This window comes from Nicotiana attenuata, unplaced genomic scaffold, assembly GCF_001879085.1.
Source record: "Nicotiana attenuata strain UT unplaced genomic scaffold, NIATTr2, whole genome shotgun sequence".
NCBI lineage: Eukaryota > Viridiplantae > Streptophyta > Magnoliopsida > Solanales > Solanaceae > Nicotiana > Nicotiana attenuata.
Window position 1 is genome coordinate 92,600 of NW_017672344.1, and position 17,975 is coordinate 110,574.

The 17,975-nt window shown below is 39.7% G+C and overlaps 1 protein-coding gene across 2 annotated transcripts; it reads left to right on the plus strand.

Annotated features, from left to right (window-relative positions):
- Positions 1 to 9,519: 9,519 nt before the first annotated feature.
- On the plus strand, positions 9,520 to 15,575 carry LOC109212863 (probable methyltransferase PMT10). Of its 2 annotated transcripts, none has more exons than XM_019376560.1 (9): positions 9,520 to 11,154; positions 12,221 to 12,367; positions 12,450 to 12,720; positions 13,205 to 13,315; positions 13,626 to 13,785; positions 14,088 to 14,345; positions 14,469 to 14,591; positions 14,950 to 15,027; positions 15,146 to 15,575. In XM_019376560.1, the coding sequence occupies exons 1-9, from the start codon at positions 10,510 to 10,512 to the stop codon at positions 15,342 to 15,344; spliced, it is 1,992 nt and encodes a 663-aa protein (XP_019232105.1). In that variant the 5' UTR covers positions 9,520 to 10,509; the 3' UTR covers positions 15,345 to 15,575. The 2 variants fall into 2 exon arrangements, with proteins under 2 accessions (XP_019232105.1, XP_019232106.1); XM_019376561.1 differs by lacking the exon at positions 9,520 to 11,154 and adding an exon at positions 11,651 to 12,015.
- Positions 15,576 to 17,975: the final 2,400 nt, after the last annotated feature.

Sequence of the window (17,975 nt, forward strand, 5' to 3'; positions counted from 1 at the left end):
GGTTAGGTGCCTGGCGCCAAATCAATACTGAAATCGATATCATGATCTGGTGGCATGCCTGGTGGATCAGAAGGAAATACATCAGAGAACTCTCGCACCACGGCGCTGAATCAATCATGGTAGTCTCCACAACAGTATACCGAACATAAGCTAGATATGCCCAATAACCCTTCTCGACGATATGTAAAGCCTTCAAGAAAGAGATAACCCGACTAGATGTACTGATAGATGAACCCCTTTATTCCAATCTAGGCAACTATGGCATCACTAAGGTACGGTCTTGGCATGGCAGCCAAGAACGATGTGGTACAGAGACAATCAGTCCAAGCCCAGGATAACCTCAAAGTCGGTCATATCAAGCAACAAAAGATCCGCTTTGGTCTCATAACCACAGACTACATAGGACCGGTAAACCCAATCTACAACAACAGAATCACCCACTGGTGTGGACACATATATAGGAACACCCAAGGACTCACGAGAGACATCCAGAAAAGGAGAAAATAGAGAAGATACATAGGAATAAGTAGACCCTGGATCAAATAGTACCGAAGCATCCCTACTGCAGACAGAAATAATACTTGTGATCGCGACGAATGAGGCTATTGCATCTGGTATAGCTAGAAAGTCATAGAACCTATCTGGAGCACCACCTGGCTGGCTTCCACCTCTAGGGAGACCCCTACCCACCTGCCCTCCACCTATGGCCGACCGGACAGGCGGTGCGGCAGCTAGTGCAGTGATCATGGGATGATGGCCTTGCTATACTGCCTTGCCCCGAAGCCGGGGTCAAAACCTCCTCATATGTCCAAGCTCCCCGCACTCGTAGCAATGTCCCTGTGTGGAAGACGAACAAACCTAACCTAAGGTCTAACCTTGGTGACCCGAATAACCACTGGAAGAACCCTGAATAGCCGATGGACGGTAGGTGCTCTTTGGAATGGCACTGAAGTAGCGCTGCATTGGAGCACCCCGAGCAGGCGGTGGTGCTGAATACATGGGCCTTCTAGACTGGCCCCTCATAAACTAACCTCTGCCCCCAGACGGAGCACCACTGAATCCTCCCGAATATTGAGGCCACTTATCCCTCGGTGCATGCTCTCGGTCCTACTGAAGGATACCCTCAATCCTCTGAGCTATCTCCACAACCTGCTCGTAAGAAGTCCCCATCTCAAACTCTCGATCCATAGTAACCTGGATACCATAATGCAAGCCCGCAATAAAACTCTGCACTCTCAGACATAAGTGCGTGGTGAGACAACGCATAAAATCTCGCCTCATAATCGGTCACGGACATATGATCCTATTGGAGCCACTCGAACAGAACCCTTAACTTTTCACTTTGAGAGGGTGGATATACCTCTCTAAAAAGAGACGTGTGAACTGGTCCCAAGTCAAGGGAAGTGAACCTGCTAGCTTGCTACAGAGATAAGACTGCCACCATCTACGGGCCTTGCCCTCCAACTAAAATGTGGTGAAGTCCACCCCGTTGGACTCCAATACTCCCATATTATGCAGCATGTCCTTGCAATGATCAATGAAGTCCTGTGGATCCTCATGCCGCTCACCGCCAAAGACATGAGGATTTAGCCTGGTCCATCTATCTAGTCGCTTCGACTGCTCAACGGTCGCGGCTGGTCTGGGCTCTGGTATAACCACTGCAACAGGGGGTCTGATAAACAACATTAGCATGCCTTAGAGCCTGAGCGGTGGGGGTTCGTGCTCCCCCTCCTGTCTGAGATATTGTAGGATCTCCTGGAAATAGCCCCGCGTGAGTCATAGAATCCATTAATCGCAACATACGGACCATGACCTCCTAAAATTCCGGTGCAATCATTAAATCCGTCGGGGCCGGCTCAGCTACAGGCGCCTCATCCTGCTCCTCCATGATAGGATCCTCCACTAGATCCACTGGTGGTACAACATGGGAAACTCTAGGATGCCCTCGTCCTCTAGCAGGAGTTGTGGCCCTCCCCCGGCCTCTGCCTCGACCTCTAACAACGGGGGGAGAAACTCCTCTACCGTCGAGTACAACCACAACGCACGTTCTCACCATATTTGAGAGAATAAGAAAAAGATAATTAGCACAATATCAATTGCACGATAGGAGATGAAGAAAGAGAAGTTTCCTAACACCCTATAGCCTCTCGAAGATAAGTACAGACGTCTCCGCATCGATCCGCAAGACTCCATTAGGCATGCTCATGACTCGTGAGACTTATGTGAACCTAGTGCTCTGATACCAAGCTGTCACGACCCAATTCCCGCTATAGGCCGTGATGGCACCCAACGTCGCCGTTAGGCAAACCAACGTGTGGACTATCCATTTTATTGTTTATTTTATTACTTTTAAAATCATGAATTTTATTTAATAAGGAACTAAGTATAAAAGATCATGGTGATATAATACATAAATAAGACATTAAAGTGAAATAGTAATATGGTTAGGCAAAACCATAAACAATGTACTAGAAATTCCAAAAATGCGATGTCACAAGTGCACGAGCAATCTAGTAGAATATACAAAATTCCTATAACTATTGTCCTAAATAAAATAGATAGAAATAGTAAATACAATAAGGAGAAGACTTCGGGTGCTACAGATCGGAGCATGGGAAGCAGCTCACCACTAGGTCTCCGGATAAAGGGGATGCGCGCCTGAATGGCCACCGGATGTACCTTCCTCAGAACCTGCACAATTGGTGCAGAAGTGTAGCGTGAGTACATAAATCAACGCGTAACCAGTAAGTATCTAGTCTAACCTAGAAGAAGTAGTGACGAGGGATGGATATCGACACTTACTAGTGGTCAACAAATAAAGTACAAGAATTATATATAGGCATAAAATACATCAGTGATAGCGAAATAAGAAACAATAAATGACGTGATCCTTGAACATAATATCAGTTTAAAATCCCCAAATATCACATGCCACCTTAACAAATAAGGCCCATCGAGTAATTATCGAATCTCAAGCGATGAAGGAAATAACATTTATATTCTGACTCCTAACGATATTATGCACGAGTTATGCCGAGGTCGTACGACCCGATCCAGAATACTCGTGTACACTGCCGAGGGTCGATCGACGTGAACCATAGATTCATCTTAAATATACTGCTGAGGGGCTCGATCCACAAGAATACAGAAACTCTTCGAACTAAGGGTCATATAGTTACAACACCAGAATAGGTACATCAAGAAGCATAATTTTCTATCAACAATCGAATAATCCGCCAAAACTCAAAATAATGAAGGTCAGCCTAACGTAATACCTAATCAAATTTCAATTAAAAATTCAAGTAATTAAACTAACAAATTGGGTACAAATAACACAAATATTGCATGATAAAGTCCTAAATCTACCCGTACATAAACATGATTTTAGCTACGTACGGACTCTCGCCACTTCGTGCGTACATAACACCCACAATTATTAACAAATAACAATTTATACACATACGGGGATAATTCTCTCTTACAAGATTAGGCAAGAGACTTCCCTCGCTTCCAAGTCCATTACTCGGCACTTCAACCTCACTAATTGCCCTAAATCCATTTCGAGCAATCCGAAACTAGCCAAAGGTCATACAAACTAATCAATTATGCTCAAAAGTTCATAATTCATCTATTAGAGTAATTACCCAACCTAAATTAGAAAGTCCCTAAAAGCCACCCCCTTGCCCAGTGCCCAGATTTCAAAATTTTCGTAAATAAATGTTACCCATGACCTTACAAACTCAAATATACAATTTCTACTCAATTTCATAACAATTTTCGTGCGGTAATCCCATTTGTTTTACCAAACCCTAGAATCTACCCATAATCTGTGTATTAAACTCAATTATGTAGAAATTACTTACCTTAAGATGCTAGGTAAAAAATCCCCCTCCAAGTGCTCCAAAATCGGTCAAGAGAAGTGGGAAATGAAGAAAATGGCCTAAGTCCTGTTTTTAAAACAAGCTACTGCCCGTGTATCCTTTCTTCGTGATCACGAAAGAAGCCTCGCGATCGCGAAGGTGAAATTGACACTTCTTGGATTTTCCCCTCCACGAACGCGAAATGGGTCTCGCGATCGTGAAGGCTAACCAGTCCAACCCTTCGCGAATGCGAGTCCCCTTCGCGAACGAGAAGGCTACCAGCTTGCCATCCCCTAGCCTCAATTTCTTCTTCGCAATCGCGACCTACACTTCATGAACGCGAAGCTTTACAGTTCTCTCCCATTGTGAATGCAGACCAGTCTTCGCAGATGCGAAGCATAAAATCTCCCCCCTACCAAATCGTTCATCGCGAACACAAGAATACCTCCGCGTTCGCGAAGAAGGAAACCAGCAGCAGCAATATCTGCAATTTGGACTTCACCCCGGGTGGTCCGAAACACACCCGAGCCACCTGGGATACCGTCTAACTGCACCAACAAGTCCATAGACATAATATGGACCTGCTCGAAGCCTCGAAACTCATAAAACAATATTGAAACTACGAATCGCACCCTAGAACCAAACTAATCAACTTATGAACTTTAAACTTCTTCAACTAGATCCGAACGCGACGAATCATACTTAGACAACTCGGAATGACGCCAAATTTTATGCACAAGTCACAAATCACCATACAAACCTATTCCTAGGCTCGGAATCCCAAACGGACATTGATAACACCAAATTCTACTTCAAACCAATTTAAGAAACTCTAAAACTGTAAGGCCCCGAAAATTTTTGCTAAGTAATTTAGGATTTTGAGGTGCCATGTAGGCTAATTATAATATTTTATGTGCTATAAACATGATATAAATAGATTGGATATGGTGAATTAGTGTATACGTCATGTAATAAGTAATGTGGGGTCCAAGGAGGGGCCTAAGTCTAAGTCAAATCGGCAAATTTCATAATAGGCTAAACTTCCAAATGAGTTTGCACAAGTCGATACTTTGAACGAGCATATCTAAATACATATAAGGTTTTATGTGATGAACAACCTATCATATGAAAGGTCTTCGAGTCCAGTTTCCAACGCTTTCAGCCGTTCGTCATTTGGACATTCCTACACAAAGTTATGATTAAATTACCAAAGGCTAGATTTGCGACCATTTTTGCGTTCGCAAAATGACTATGCGGACCGCGTATGCGTCGCATAATGAAGCAGTGTCGGGCAAAACATTATGCTGCCGCATGTTGATTATGCTGTAGCATAATCGATTATACTGTCGATTATGCTATAGCATAATGATTATGCTGCAAGAATGCTGCCCACATTTCGATTAAGCTATAGCATAATTGCACCACATAATTAACTTCGGGGGTCATTTTTGGAAATTTTCATATACGAACCCACTTTGATAAATAAGATTTGGGGCTTCATTTGGGACTATTTTACACTAAATCCAGAGAGAAGTGAGAGCATTTTAGAGAGAGAAAGAGGGAACCTAGCCTCCTAATCATCAATCTTGCACAAACCCTCAAGAATCAAGCATGCTAATCTCTAGCTCACTATCTTCCGGGTAAGTCCTACTTCTAATATTTCATATATGAGATTTTGAGTTCAAAAATATATTACGGGGATTAGAAATAGGCCATGCATGTGGGAATAAGTTGTAGTATGTGATATTAAAGAACTAATTTGGGTAGCTCCTATTAAAATTGGTTGAGGGAGGAGGGAATTTCCATTTTCAGACCTTGTAGACTACTTCACATGATAGGTGTTTGATGAAATTCCTAAGAGAGTTACACCATGGGTAATCTTCCTGATTATTAATCGATTTCCGCTATCTCCTTATAGATTGTTATTGCTAGAGGTGTTTGTGGATTGTAGAAACTTAAGAAAAAGCTCTTTGAGGTATGTATGGCTAAAACCCCCTCTTTTTAGAAATTAAGCTTCCATGGTGTCCGTACAAATATTGTAAGTCCGAAATTTGATTGATGTAGTACTTGTTATATTAAATGAATTGATGTTGTGAGAATGTATGTGGAAGGTGCGTCTCCATGTGTTTAATATGCTATTCTTTGTAAAATTGAGGATGTGTGGAGAACATGAACTACGTGCTAAAATGCCTAAATTTCAAGTCGAGGTTACATTGTGATTAATATGCCGGACTAGATGAATTCCTCTCTATGCTTATAACTTAAATTGCTTTTGTATGTGCCTATGCTCTTAAATGGCAAGGTTAATGTTGAGAATGGGAATAATGTGAAACGTGAGTTACGGAATGTGGCCTAGTGCCAACTATGATGTAATAACTGTGGCCCCAAGTGCCGATGAACTTGGGGCCATTCCGTAACTCACGTTTAAGAGCAAAAAAATTGAATTGAGATGATTAATGGAAAAGGGGTAACGTCTTGGTAAGACGGCTTAGCCGATCGGGCCGTGATCGGACGCCATGCTACACACATGGTGGTATTGTGCTGATATTAAAATCCGAAAGTGAGAAAGAATTATGATTGAGGTAACGTCTTGGTAAGACGGCTTAGCCGATCGGGCCGTGATCGGACGTCATGCTACACACAGGGTGGTAATGTGTTGATATTGAACCCGAAAAGTGACAATTAAATAGTGATTGAGGTATATGTCTCAAATGAGAAAGCCGATCGGGCCGTGATCGGACTCCGCGCAATAAAGTGGCGGTATTGTGAATGATGATGAAAAGTTTTGAAATGTCCCAACCTAGAGGTAGGAAAATTATGTGAAAGCTATGTGATTCCTTTTAATTGATGATGTGGTGATTGTTTAAAGCTTTTGTTGAATTCTTATGATTTCTTTGTTCTTTTATGATAGTTCTTTCTATTGAGATGGTGTTTATGATTTCTTTGTTCTTGTATGATAGTTCTTTCTATTGAGATGTTGTTTATGATTTCTTTGTTCTTGTATGATAGTTCTTTCTAATGAGATGGTGTTTAGTTATACATACTAGTACTATTCCATGGTACTAACGTCCATTTTGCCGGGGGCGCTACATTTTTAAATGGATGTAGGTGGTTCCGTAGCAGACAGTGTTGGTCGCAGCTAGTGGCTCATCCTCTTTTCAGCCGACTTGGTGAGCCCCACTTCATTTCGGGGTCCTGTATCATTTGTTCATCATGTACTTATATTTTGAGGTATAGCCGGAGCCTTGCTGCCGGCATTTTCATATTTCTCTTCAGTTGTATTTAGAGGCTCCGTAGACAAGTTGTGGGTGGTGTCGGGTATTGGAATCAAAATAGAAATATTGAAATTTGGCAAAGATGTATAAAACTTGTAATATCTTGAAACTTATGAACGAGGTCGCTAATGGAAATGATATGGAAGTCGTTAATGATATATTCATAGAATTTGATTAATGGTGTACATTTTCTCTTTTTTCAAAGACGAATTTGGGGTAGTATGAAATCTAACAGGCTTGCTCAATCGGGTTTACTCGGTTGAGCGCCGGACGCGCTCCTCGATTTTGGGGCGTGACAAAAACCTTCAAGGCGCCAACTTTCAACCTTAAGTGCCGAAATGCTCACGGATCACCCAAAACTCGATTCGAACACACGCCGAAGTCCAAAATCATCATGCGAACCTATTGGAACCATCAAATTCCGATTCCAAGGTCGTTTACTCAAAATGTTGACTCAAGTCAAACTTGGCCACCTTTGGCCACTATTAAGGAACTAAGTATTCCGAATTCAACCTGAACTCTTCCAAAAATAAAACCAATCATCCTTGCAAGTCATAAATAGTAAATGCATATACGAGAAGTCTTAAATAGAGGAATAGTAATCTAGAAAGCAAAACGACCGGTCGAGTCGTTACAATATCAGTACTTTCGGACTAAAAATTATAGCAAGAAGCTACTAATAAGTGGTTAAAATCCATATCTATCACCAATCTCAAAATATGATAAATGAAATTAAAACCTCGCTCAAGATATATTCTGCCCAGCACTTTCGCTTTTGCGGCCCATAAGTCACTTCTGCAACACCGCATCTACAAAAAAACCTTCGCAGATGCGGAATCCGCTTAAGTCCCCAGATTTCGCTTCTGGGGACCAATAGCTTGCACTTGCGGAGCCGCTTTTGCGGTCAAGGATGCGTATTTGCGCTATCACATTTGCAAAGGTCCTTCACATCCGCGGACCAAGCTTTCTCCCTCCCAACTCTGCATTTGCAACCAATCGTCCGTATTTGCGGACTCACACCTGCGGATCTGACCTAGCAGGTACAAAAACATCAGAACAACAATACCATCCAAGGCCAAAAATGGTCTGACCTTATCCGAAACTCACCTGATCCCCTTAGGACCTAGTCCAATCATGCCAACCAATTTCAAAATATAACAAGGACCTACTCGAGGCCTCAAATCACATAAAATAATATCAAAATCAAGAATCGCACGCCAATTCAAGCTTAATGAACTAATCCAAATTCCCGAATTCCAGCCGAACATGCCTAAACAACTCGGAACGACCTCAAATTTTACACACAAGTCATAAATTACCATACAAACCTATTCCAAGGCTCGAACCCCAAACAGACATCAATAACCACAAATTCAATTATGGGTCAAACCTATAAACTTCTAAACCTTCAAATTGTCAGCTTTCACCAATTAAAACCAAATCAACCTAGGAACCTCCAAATTCAAATTCAGATATACACCTAAGTCCAAAAGTACCATTCGAGCCTAACAGAACTATCAAAACTCTGGTTAGAGGTCAAATACATAAAAGTCAAACTTGATCAACACTTCCAACTTAAGCTTCCATACTAGGTACTAAGTATTCCAATTCAATCCAAAACCTCCCTCAAATCAAACCAGCCATCCCCGCAAGGCACATAACCATAAATAAGGATACATGAAGCATCTAATAAGGGAACAGACTCAAATACAAGCTGGGTCATTACATCACCACGGGCAACCTTTTACATACCCAACCATTTCAAAGTGTCTAATGCATACCTCTTTGCTGAGCTGGCATACACGTCAATTACACCAAAAAAAACGAGTGAATGAAAAAAAGAATTTATCTGAAGTTTTATATGAGTGCCACATGCCCAACTTTTAAATTGTTTCATTTTTTTAAAATCATTTCAATCTTCCAAAATCCCTAACCCTCTATCTTCCCTTCCCTTTACCCCTCTGTGATTAAATAAGAACTCACACCCCTTTCATCTTCTTACATCCTATTTTTAATCATTATACATCGATCTAAAATTTTAGATATTTGTATGTTTAGAAGAGGGAGGTATGAAGGTAGCGGTGCTGCTACCCCTCACCCCCACTGGAGTCCCCCTATTTTTTTTTTTTTTTTTTAATTTCTAATTATCTGTTGTCAGATGCACAAGCCAGCAAAAAAGTTTACTACGTAATTCTTGTTTTACTCTGAGAACTAGGGAAATTAAATACATTTGAAATGAAATGCTAATGAAATTGAATTTTGTTTGTAGACCTGGAAGGGGTAGAAGAAGAGAAGTTTCACAACGATCATTCCAATACAATCGATCAGAAAATTGAAGAAGTCGATCAAAAGTAGCTTCTCTTTATACATTCCACATAGTAGGTTCTCAGCTTCTCTTTGCTTCTACACTGACTCACTATGCTTGGTGAACACGGGGATGGAACAGGGGATTTATTTTTTCTTGATCGTCGAGCTTTATTTTTGTGATGATATTTTTAAAATTTTGAGATGCAATCCCCTTTTAACAATTGATGATTGGACCAAAGTTCAAGGTATTGCAGAGAGTTGTTTTGGCCAAAAATGGCGTCTGGGTAGATGATGAAGATGGAGCCATCGAAATTTAAGTTGTTTTAAAAGTAGTCGATATTAATTTATTTTTGCATTAATAAATAATCAAAGTTTAAATATTTTTAAAACGCTTACTAAAGCTTAATTAGCGGTAAAAAAAAGTGGTTATTTACCCCCTATGTCGTGCATGCTCGGTCTCTATTAGAGCCGATTCCGATTTTGAATAGACCCAATAACTCGGGTTGGTCCAAGCCAAACCTACTACTATAGTTTTGAGGGTTGAGCCTAGGAATTGGACAGATGGTTTCCTTGACAAACCCCGATCCATATGCCGATTATCACTATGACATATCCCAAAAAGTTAAATGTGGTGGGACCCACAAAAAATATACACTCCAAGTTCAGTTCAGCAGATTCTTGACTTCACCTTACCTTAGATTTTCTGCTATTATTATTATCTGTCCAAGTTTACAGTTCATCATCATCCCCTTAATCATTCCTTGAAGTACGAGAAATAATATATACTTTCTATATTAGAAGTACTCTTTTCCCCATCGTCACGTTCACGGCTCCCACGAGCATCACTCCCAAAAGTCCACTGTTTCAATACCATGTAAAACCACCAAAGAATCAAAATCCAAAAAAAAAAAAAAAAAATTAAAAATTCAACCCCTCAACCCCCTTTGTGAACCCAAGTTCAGTTCTTGATTTTTTTATATCAAAAAGTCTATAGAAACTCAACCCCATAACACCCTTTGTAAATCCAAGTTCAGTTCTTGAATTTGCTTGGCCAACCAAAAAAGAAAATGAAGGGGTTAATCAGTAGCTTATCTTTTTCAGATCATCCTCATGTTTCACTTACAAAGACTCCAACTTTCCTCAAAATTATTGTTCTTTCTTTCCTTTCAATCTTTCTTTTCTTCATAATCAGACGTTTTTCATTTGATATCACCACTTTTACTACTACAACTCCTTCTTCTCATGAATTTCCTATGTCTTTTACTTCAAGTCCTAACCAAACAACCACCTCTACCGTCGCCGGAAAACCCCCACCTCCACCGCTCAGGAGGCCGGAGATGGCAGTGGAACGGACGGGGATAATTGATGAGAATGGTGCAATGACTAATGACTTTGTGGTGGGGGAGTTTGATGAGGAGCTCATTGACAGTGTGGTGAATGGCAAGGTTAATGGGACTGATGAGGCATTGGAGAGTGATGGGAATAGAGGTGGTTTGAGGGGTAAAATTGGGAAATTTAAAGTTTGTGATGAGAGTATGAGGGATTATATTCCTTGTTTTGATAATGTGGAGGAACTTTCCAGAGTGAATTTGTCAGAAAGAGGGGGAAATTTGGAAAGGCATTGTCCTTCAAAAGGAAAAGGATTGGATTGTTTGATTCCAAGACCTAAAGATTACAAACTAAGAATACCATGGCCAAAAAGCAGGGATGAGGTATTCAATTTATGTTTTATTCATTATTATACTTCTAGTTAGTTAAGTTTCTCCATCTTTACCTAATTAATTGTGATGGTGAATTTGACTAATTAAAATATAAAAATTCGTTTTTGTCGATTATCGTTTGCAAGAAATACATTTGGTATATGGTTGATCTTATAGTTGAATTTACTTGCCTAGTTTAGAATTAAGGAAATAGTTGAAAGTGACTTGTCTTGGAATTTTGGTGCTTGGTTAGGTTATGGTTGCCTGTACATAACAGCATGAGGCAGGTTGCGGGAGTTTTAAGTTAAAGGTTAGGTAGTAAGCTTTTCTTTACTGTTTTTTATCCTGGTGAATGAAGACAGCTCTCTTAGAATCTAGCTAACTACTTAGCATTAGGAATTTGTCAGCTGCTATTGGAGAGGTACATGTGCCTTGTTTTTTCGGCCAATCACCTAATTTTGCCACTCTGCATTAATTCTAACCATGGTGTATGTGAATTGGTCTTGAATTTGCCCTAGTTATTCTTGGATAAATTTCATTATTGGATTCTCTTTCAATTCCAGGCCCCACTTGCTGGGATTTTACTGGGTTGTTGTTGTTGATTCTCTTTCAATGTTATCGATAATGTACTCACCACATATGTCAGTCATCCAATTGATTAGAAACTGGCCTAATTATTTACTGTAGAAAACCGTGGTTTTTCCCTAACCATTGTCAATCAGTATTTTCTGCTTTCGTCTTTTATTTCCTGTTAGAGGGGAAATGCCACTACTGTTCCTCTATTCTCTGGTGTGAGCTGTGATGCTCTTTTTGCTGCTTCGTCATGGCAATTTTTGCTATTGTCTTCTTCACATTTTGGAACTAAGTCTGGATGTATGTATATTATTTCAAAGTTTTATAAATGACGGAGAGAACCATATTAAAAAGTTAGTTTCTTATCCACCATTAATGTTGATGTTAAAAATGAAAATAAGAGTGTTCCTTTTACCTTTATTTGAAGATCCAAGTTTCAAGACATTACTTTTTTTTTTAAATATCAGTAACAAGGCATTACATATAAAGCTTTAAATTTAAACAGATCTGGCTTTCCAATGTGCCCCATACACCCTTTAAAGAGAAAGCAGGCAATAAGTGGGTAAAAAAGAAGGGAGACAAGTGCATATTTCCAGGAGATGGGACACAATATGTCCTCGGTGCAAATCAGTATTTGGATCAGATTTCCAAGGTACTCTGCCTTTTCCGCTTCCTACTTGGTTTATGTCTTATCAACATGACTTAAAAATGCTACTATGTTCATTCAACCATAGATGGTCCCAGAAATTGCTTTCGGCCAACGAACAAGAATTGCCATGGATATCGGTGGTGGTGTAGCGAGTTTTGGTGCATATCTGATGGACCGCAATGTCAGCACACTGTCCATTGCAACAAAAGATATGCATAATAATCAGATTCAATTTGCATTAGAACGCGGAGTGCCTGCTATGTTAACAGCATTTGCTAAACACCGTCTATTGTACCCTAGCCAAGCATTTGACTTGATACATTGTTCCAGATGTAGCATTTATTGGACCCGTGATGGTACATCTTGTTTGCTTTACTATTTGTTTCGCTATTGATTGCTATTCATCCTCAAGTTTTTGTCCAAGAAATTGTTCAGAGTTCTGTTATTTTCTAGACAGCTGAAATGTTTTGTTATGGTACAAATTATCTGGTGTAGAGTAGGGTCTCAATCTTGCAACATGTCTTAAACTATTCTTTTCAACTAAAACCAATCTCATCCCCACTCTGTAAAAAAGCAAAAACAAATGGCTTGACGTGGGAAAGCAACACAATATGGGAAATATAAAGAAACTTATCGAAAATAGGAGAAATAGAAACAAACCATCTTTTGAACTTTTACATGTATTCTTCTTTAAGTAAATTGTATTTGCATTGCAATACAAGCATTGCGTCTTCTTTCCTTCTCTTTTCCACATGATATATATATGGTTTAAGGGGTAAATCTTATTGCCAACCTAATCTCTCATTTCTCATTTATTGGTCTTTAATTTTGCCGGTGAAGATGGAATTCTGCTCCTAGAGGTAAACAGGATGCTTAGGGCAGGAGGGTACTTTATTTGGAAAGCAGAACCTGTTTACAGACATGAAGAAAACTTGTTTGCACCGTTGAAAGGTAACAGCTTCATCCAATATCTAGCAATATGGCACCATCAAATAGAGGTTGATATGAGTTAGAAATGTAGACATGAATCTTCAGGATTTGTTTCTGTTAGCGAATTGTGTAAAGCGTCCATCTTTAGCTTTCTCTTTATGTAGCATAAGGAGAGTCAGAGATGTTAATGAGTTACGAATCTTCTTGTAAATTGAATGCCATGTCCATCATTTTTGTACTTCCCTTTTCAGCTAAATCGTTACTGTGAGCTCTTCTAACTGTGGTAAAACGACATGCTGCTTTATGCTTTATATTCCTTACTGTTATGCAGAAATGGAGGATCTAACTCGACGCTTATGCTGGGAACTACTAAAGAATGAGGGTGACATTTCCATTTGGAGGAAGCCACTGAATAACAGCTGCTATCTTAGTCGTCCTCCAGCAGTTCAACCTTCTCTATGTGGTGTTGGTGACGATCCAGATAACGTCTGGTATTTCCTACTCTGTTCTGCCAATTTCATAAAACAGCATGCTGTAATTTCATCAATTCTGGATGCATGTCGTGCAATTTCCTTGGACTCCTGTTGAGTCATGTTCTAATATGTACTAGTCCTGTTCACTGTTTGCTTTTTATGATGAATTTATCAGTTTTTTTTTCCTTCCAAAAGTTCATTGGTTAAGGGGGCAATTAACAATAGGGATCTTAACGCAGCTGAATAAAGTAGTGACAAAGTTGTGAGTGAACTCCTAATTATGTGCTGCTGATACTCACTTTACTGGTTCTTTTTGGCAGGAACGTAAACCTAAAGACATGCATCATGCAGTTACCTGAGAACGGCTATGGATCTAATGTGACTACTTGGCCTGCACGCCTTCACTCTCCACCGGACAGGCTGTTTAGTATAAAAATGGACGCTGAACTATCTAGGAGGGAAATTTATAAAGCAGAGTCAAAATTTTGGCATGAAATCATAAGTGGATATGTTGGTGCTTTCCATTGGAAAGAATTAAACCTACGAAACGTGATGGACATGAGAGCTTTATATGGGGGGTATGTTCCATTTAAAAAATTCGGGTCTGGTCATTCCATTTTATATGCTCTGGTAATATCTAAGCTTTTGCTGTCTGAAAATTGTTTAAGCTGCACTACTCCTAACTTGAGATTCTTTGGTAGGTTTGCAGCTGCGTTGCATGATTTGAACATCGATTGCTGGGTTATGAATGTTGTTCCTGTTAGTGGTTCTAATACATTGCCAGTTCTATATGACCGGGGTCTCATTGGAGTCATGCATGACTGGTAATGTACACTGCGCTTTCTTTGGGTGGATTTTGCACCAAAATGTTTATAAGTCTGTTTTTGAAGTCAAATAATTTGAGTTATTGACCTATTATGCTAAACTAACATAAGTACAGAATTTACATGAACATCCACAAGACAATACACTACGCATACCTCCTTTTTTTGTTAGTCTTCAACATTTGATAACCGGTGCCTGTGGATATAAAAATCCTAAATTGCACTATAATTGATCAGGTATTAAACGAATAACTGTTCTACACCAAAATCAATTTCAGTAGTTGAAAATGACCTCTTACCAACCAATTAGACCATGGACATGAAAAGCTTAACCTGTTTCTATTGGTTTGAACTTCAGGTGTGAGCCATTTGATACTTATCCAAGAACATATGATTTACTCCATGCAGCTGCTCTTTTCTCAGTAGAAAGAAATAGGTATGGTACTTCGCTGACCTTGCCCTTATCTTATCGATCAATGTGGTTCGTAAAAAAGTAGTTCATTTTATGTGAGGCTGACTATACGTTCTCACATCTTATTCCCGCATTCATGCAGATGTAATGTGACGACTATCATGCTAGAAATGGACAGAATTCTTCGACCAGGGGGACGAGTTTATATTCGTGACACCACACCTGTTATCGAAGAGCTCGAAGAAATTGCACATGCCTTAGGATGGGTGCCATTTAAGTTTGATGGCAGCGAGGGTCCTCATTCTAACTGGAAGCTTTTGATCGGTGAAAAGCGTCTATGATATGATTTCATTCCCTGGCGCCCCCAGAATTTGGGGGCAATGGGGAATGAATTTTTTTTACTTTTTTTTTTTATAATTAATTTTACAGTAGGGCAAAAGATGGTGTAATACAAAATTGAAAAAGTGTCATATAGATTATACTCGATAAACTAATTCAAAATTTGTAACGCTATAAGATTTTATGGGAACAGACTGAATTAAATCATTGACACCCCTAGTTTTATCTGTCTCCGAGGAGAATTTCCCTTTTTCTTATTTATTGTTATTACTTGAGCAATTTTTTTAAAGTTTAATTTGTTTTAATTTTTGACTTTATAAGTAATCTTTTGTTACTTGAGTTCAAGAAAACTAAAGAGAAAAGTAAAACACCATATTTGCACAGTATTATGTTTATTGTCACTTTGTGTCTACAATTCTTTTAGGCCAAGCTCATAAGCGGCCCCTGAGCTTGTGGGATTCTTTCACTTGAACACTTAGTCAATGCCTTGTTCCAATTTAACACACATATCATCCATGAACTTTGTCTTCCTTTTCTCTTCTTATCTTTCATTCCCTCTTTATTCGTCTTATATACCTTGAGTGCAAGTTCAGTGCCGAGCCGAGGGAAGCGGGCATGGACGTGAGGCTTGGATCGCATTCGCAGGTCATTCCCAAGAGAGGCAGTTTCAAGTACCTTGGGTCGGTTATCCAAGGGGTGGGGAGATCGACGACAATGTCACACACCGTATAGGGGTGGGGTGGATGAAATGGAGGTTAGCATCTGGAGTCCTGTGTGACAAGAAAGTGCCTCCGCTACTCAAAAGTAAGTTTTATAGAGCGATGGTTAGGCCGGCCATGTTGTATGGGGTTGAGTGTTGGCCAGTTAATAACTCACATACCCAGAAGATGAAGGTAGCATAAATGAGGATGTTAAGGTGGATGTGCGAGCACACTAGGATGGATAAGATTAGGAATGAAGATATTCGGGAGAAGGTGGGCGTAGCTCCTATTGATGACAAAGATGCAAGAAGCGGGGCTCAGTTGGTTCGGGCACGTACATAGGAGGACCTTGGATACTCCGGTAAGGAGGTGCGAGCGGTTGGCATTGGTGGGTACGAGGAGAGGTAGATGGCGGCCTAAGAAGTATTGGGGAGAGATGATCAAGCGGGATATGGCGAGGCTTGAGATCTCCGAGGACATGGCACTCGATAGGACGCTGTGGAGGTCGAGCATTAAGGTTGTAGGTTAGGAGGTAGTTGAGCATATTTAGTCTACCAGAGTGAGGCTAGGTTGATAGGTTTTAGTCTTAGATTGCTAGTGGTCAGTGTTGTGTTTACACTACTCTTCCGTTTTCATAGTGTCGGACCTTATTTACTGGTTATTATTTCTGCTTTCCATCTATTCACTGGTTCTTGTGATGTTGTTATTATTTCCATGGCTTTTGTTGATGGTACTGATATATTGTCTCTTTTCGTCTTTTCGTCTTCTTGAGCCGAGGGTCTATCGGAAACAGCCTCTCTACCCTATCGGGGTAGAGGTAAGGTCTGCGTACACACTACCCTTCCCAGACCCCACTTGTGGGATTATACTGGGTCGTTGTTGTTTTTGTTGTTGTCTTTATTCGTCTTATCTTTCATTCTCTTTTCTCATTTTCCTTCTCTTTGGGTGTGTTTGGTATCAAGGAAAGTGTTTTTCATGCTAGAAAATGTTTTCATGAAAAATAAGTGGTTTTATCACTTATTTTCCCTTATTTGGTTGGTGAGTGGATAATTTTTTTCGGAAAATATTTTCTAGTCATTGGTTAGAGAGTAGAAAATAGTTTTTTAGGAAAATATTTTTTTATGCTACTCTCCTCACCCCCTTCCTCCAAGTCACCATGTTTCCTTGCTCTCCAACCCCCCCCCCCCCCCTCCAAATACCCAACGTTTTAGGACTCTATCTTCTTCAACAATTTAATTATTCTCCTAAAAATTCACACAAACCAAATGAACTAATGTGTTGCTTTACTTTTTTACGCAAAACAACGTTGAAATTTATGCTCCATAACTATAAAGAAAATATTCTTTTTAGGTTGAAAAAGAAAGTACTCTTTCTACAACATGAAAATAAAATAATAATTTTATTGAAATAAAAAAAAATACTTTTTCTACATCATGAAAAGAAAATACTCATTTTGTTGAAATGAAAGAAAATACTTTTTTCTACGTCACGAAAAGAAAGTACTTTTTATTGTTAAAATGAAAAAAAATACTTTTTTACATCATGAAAAATTTATTTAGTGTAGGGGTGGGGGATGAGGGTGGGGTGAGGGTGGGGTGGGTAAGTGGGGTGTGGAGGTGGGGTCGGTGGGGATGGGGAATAGGGTGGGAAGGTTGAAAAAGAGTTTTGGAAAATGTTTTCTCTTCTCTTAATAGGAAAAATATTTTCCTCCAATTGGAGGAAAATGTTTTCCAAAACATTTAAGTCAACCAAACATAGAAAAATTGAAAAATATTTTCCGAAAATGTTTTCCTTCGTACCAAACACACCCATCATATGTTTTGATTTTCCTTGCTATGGAGATCCTAGTATTAGAGTGGTAACCGGGCGGGTCGGGTAGAAAACGGATAATGAAAAAACGGATAAATTATCCGACCCGACCCATATTTAATA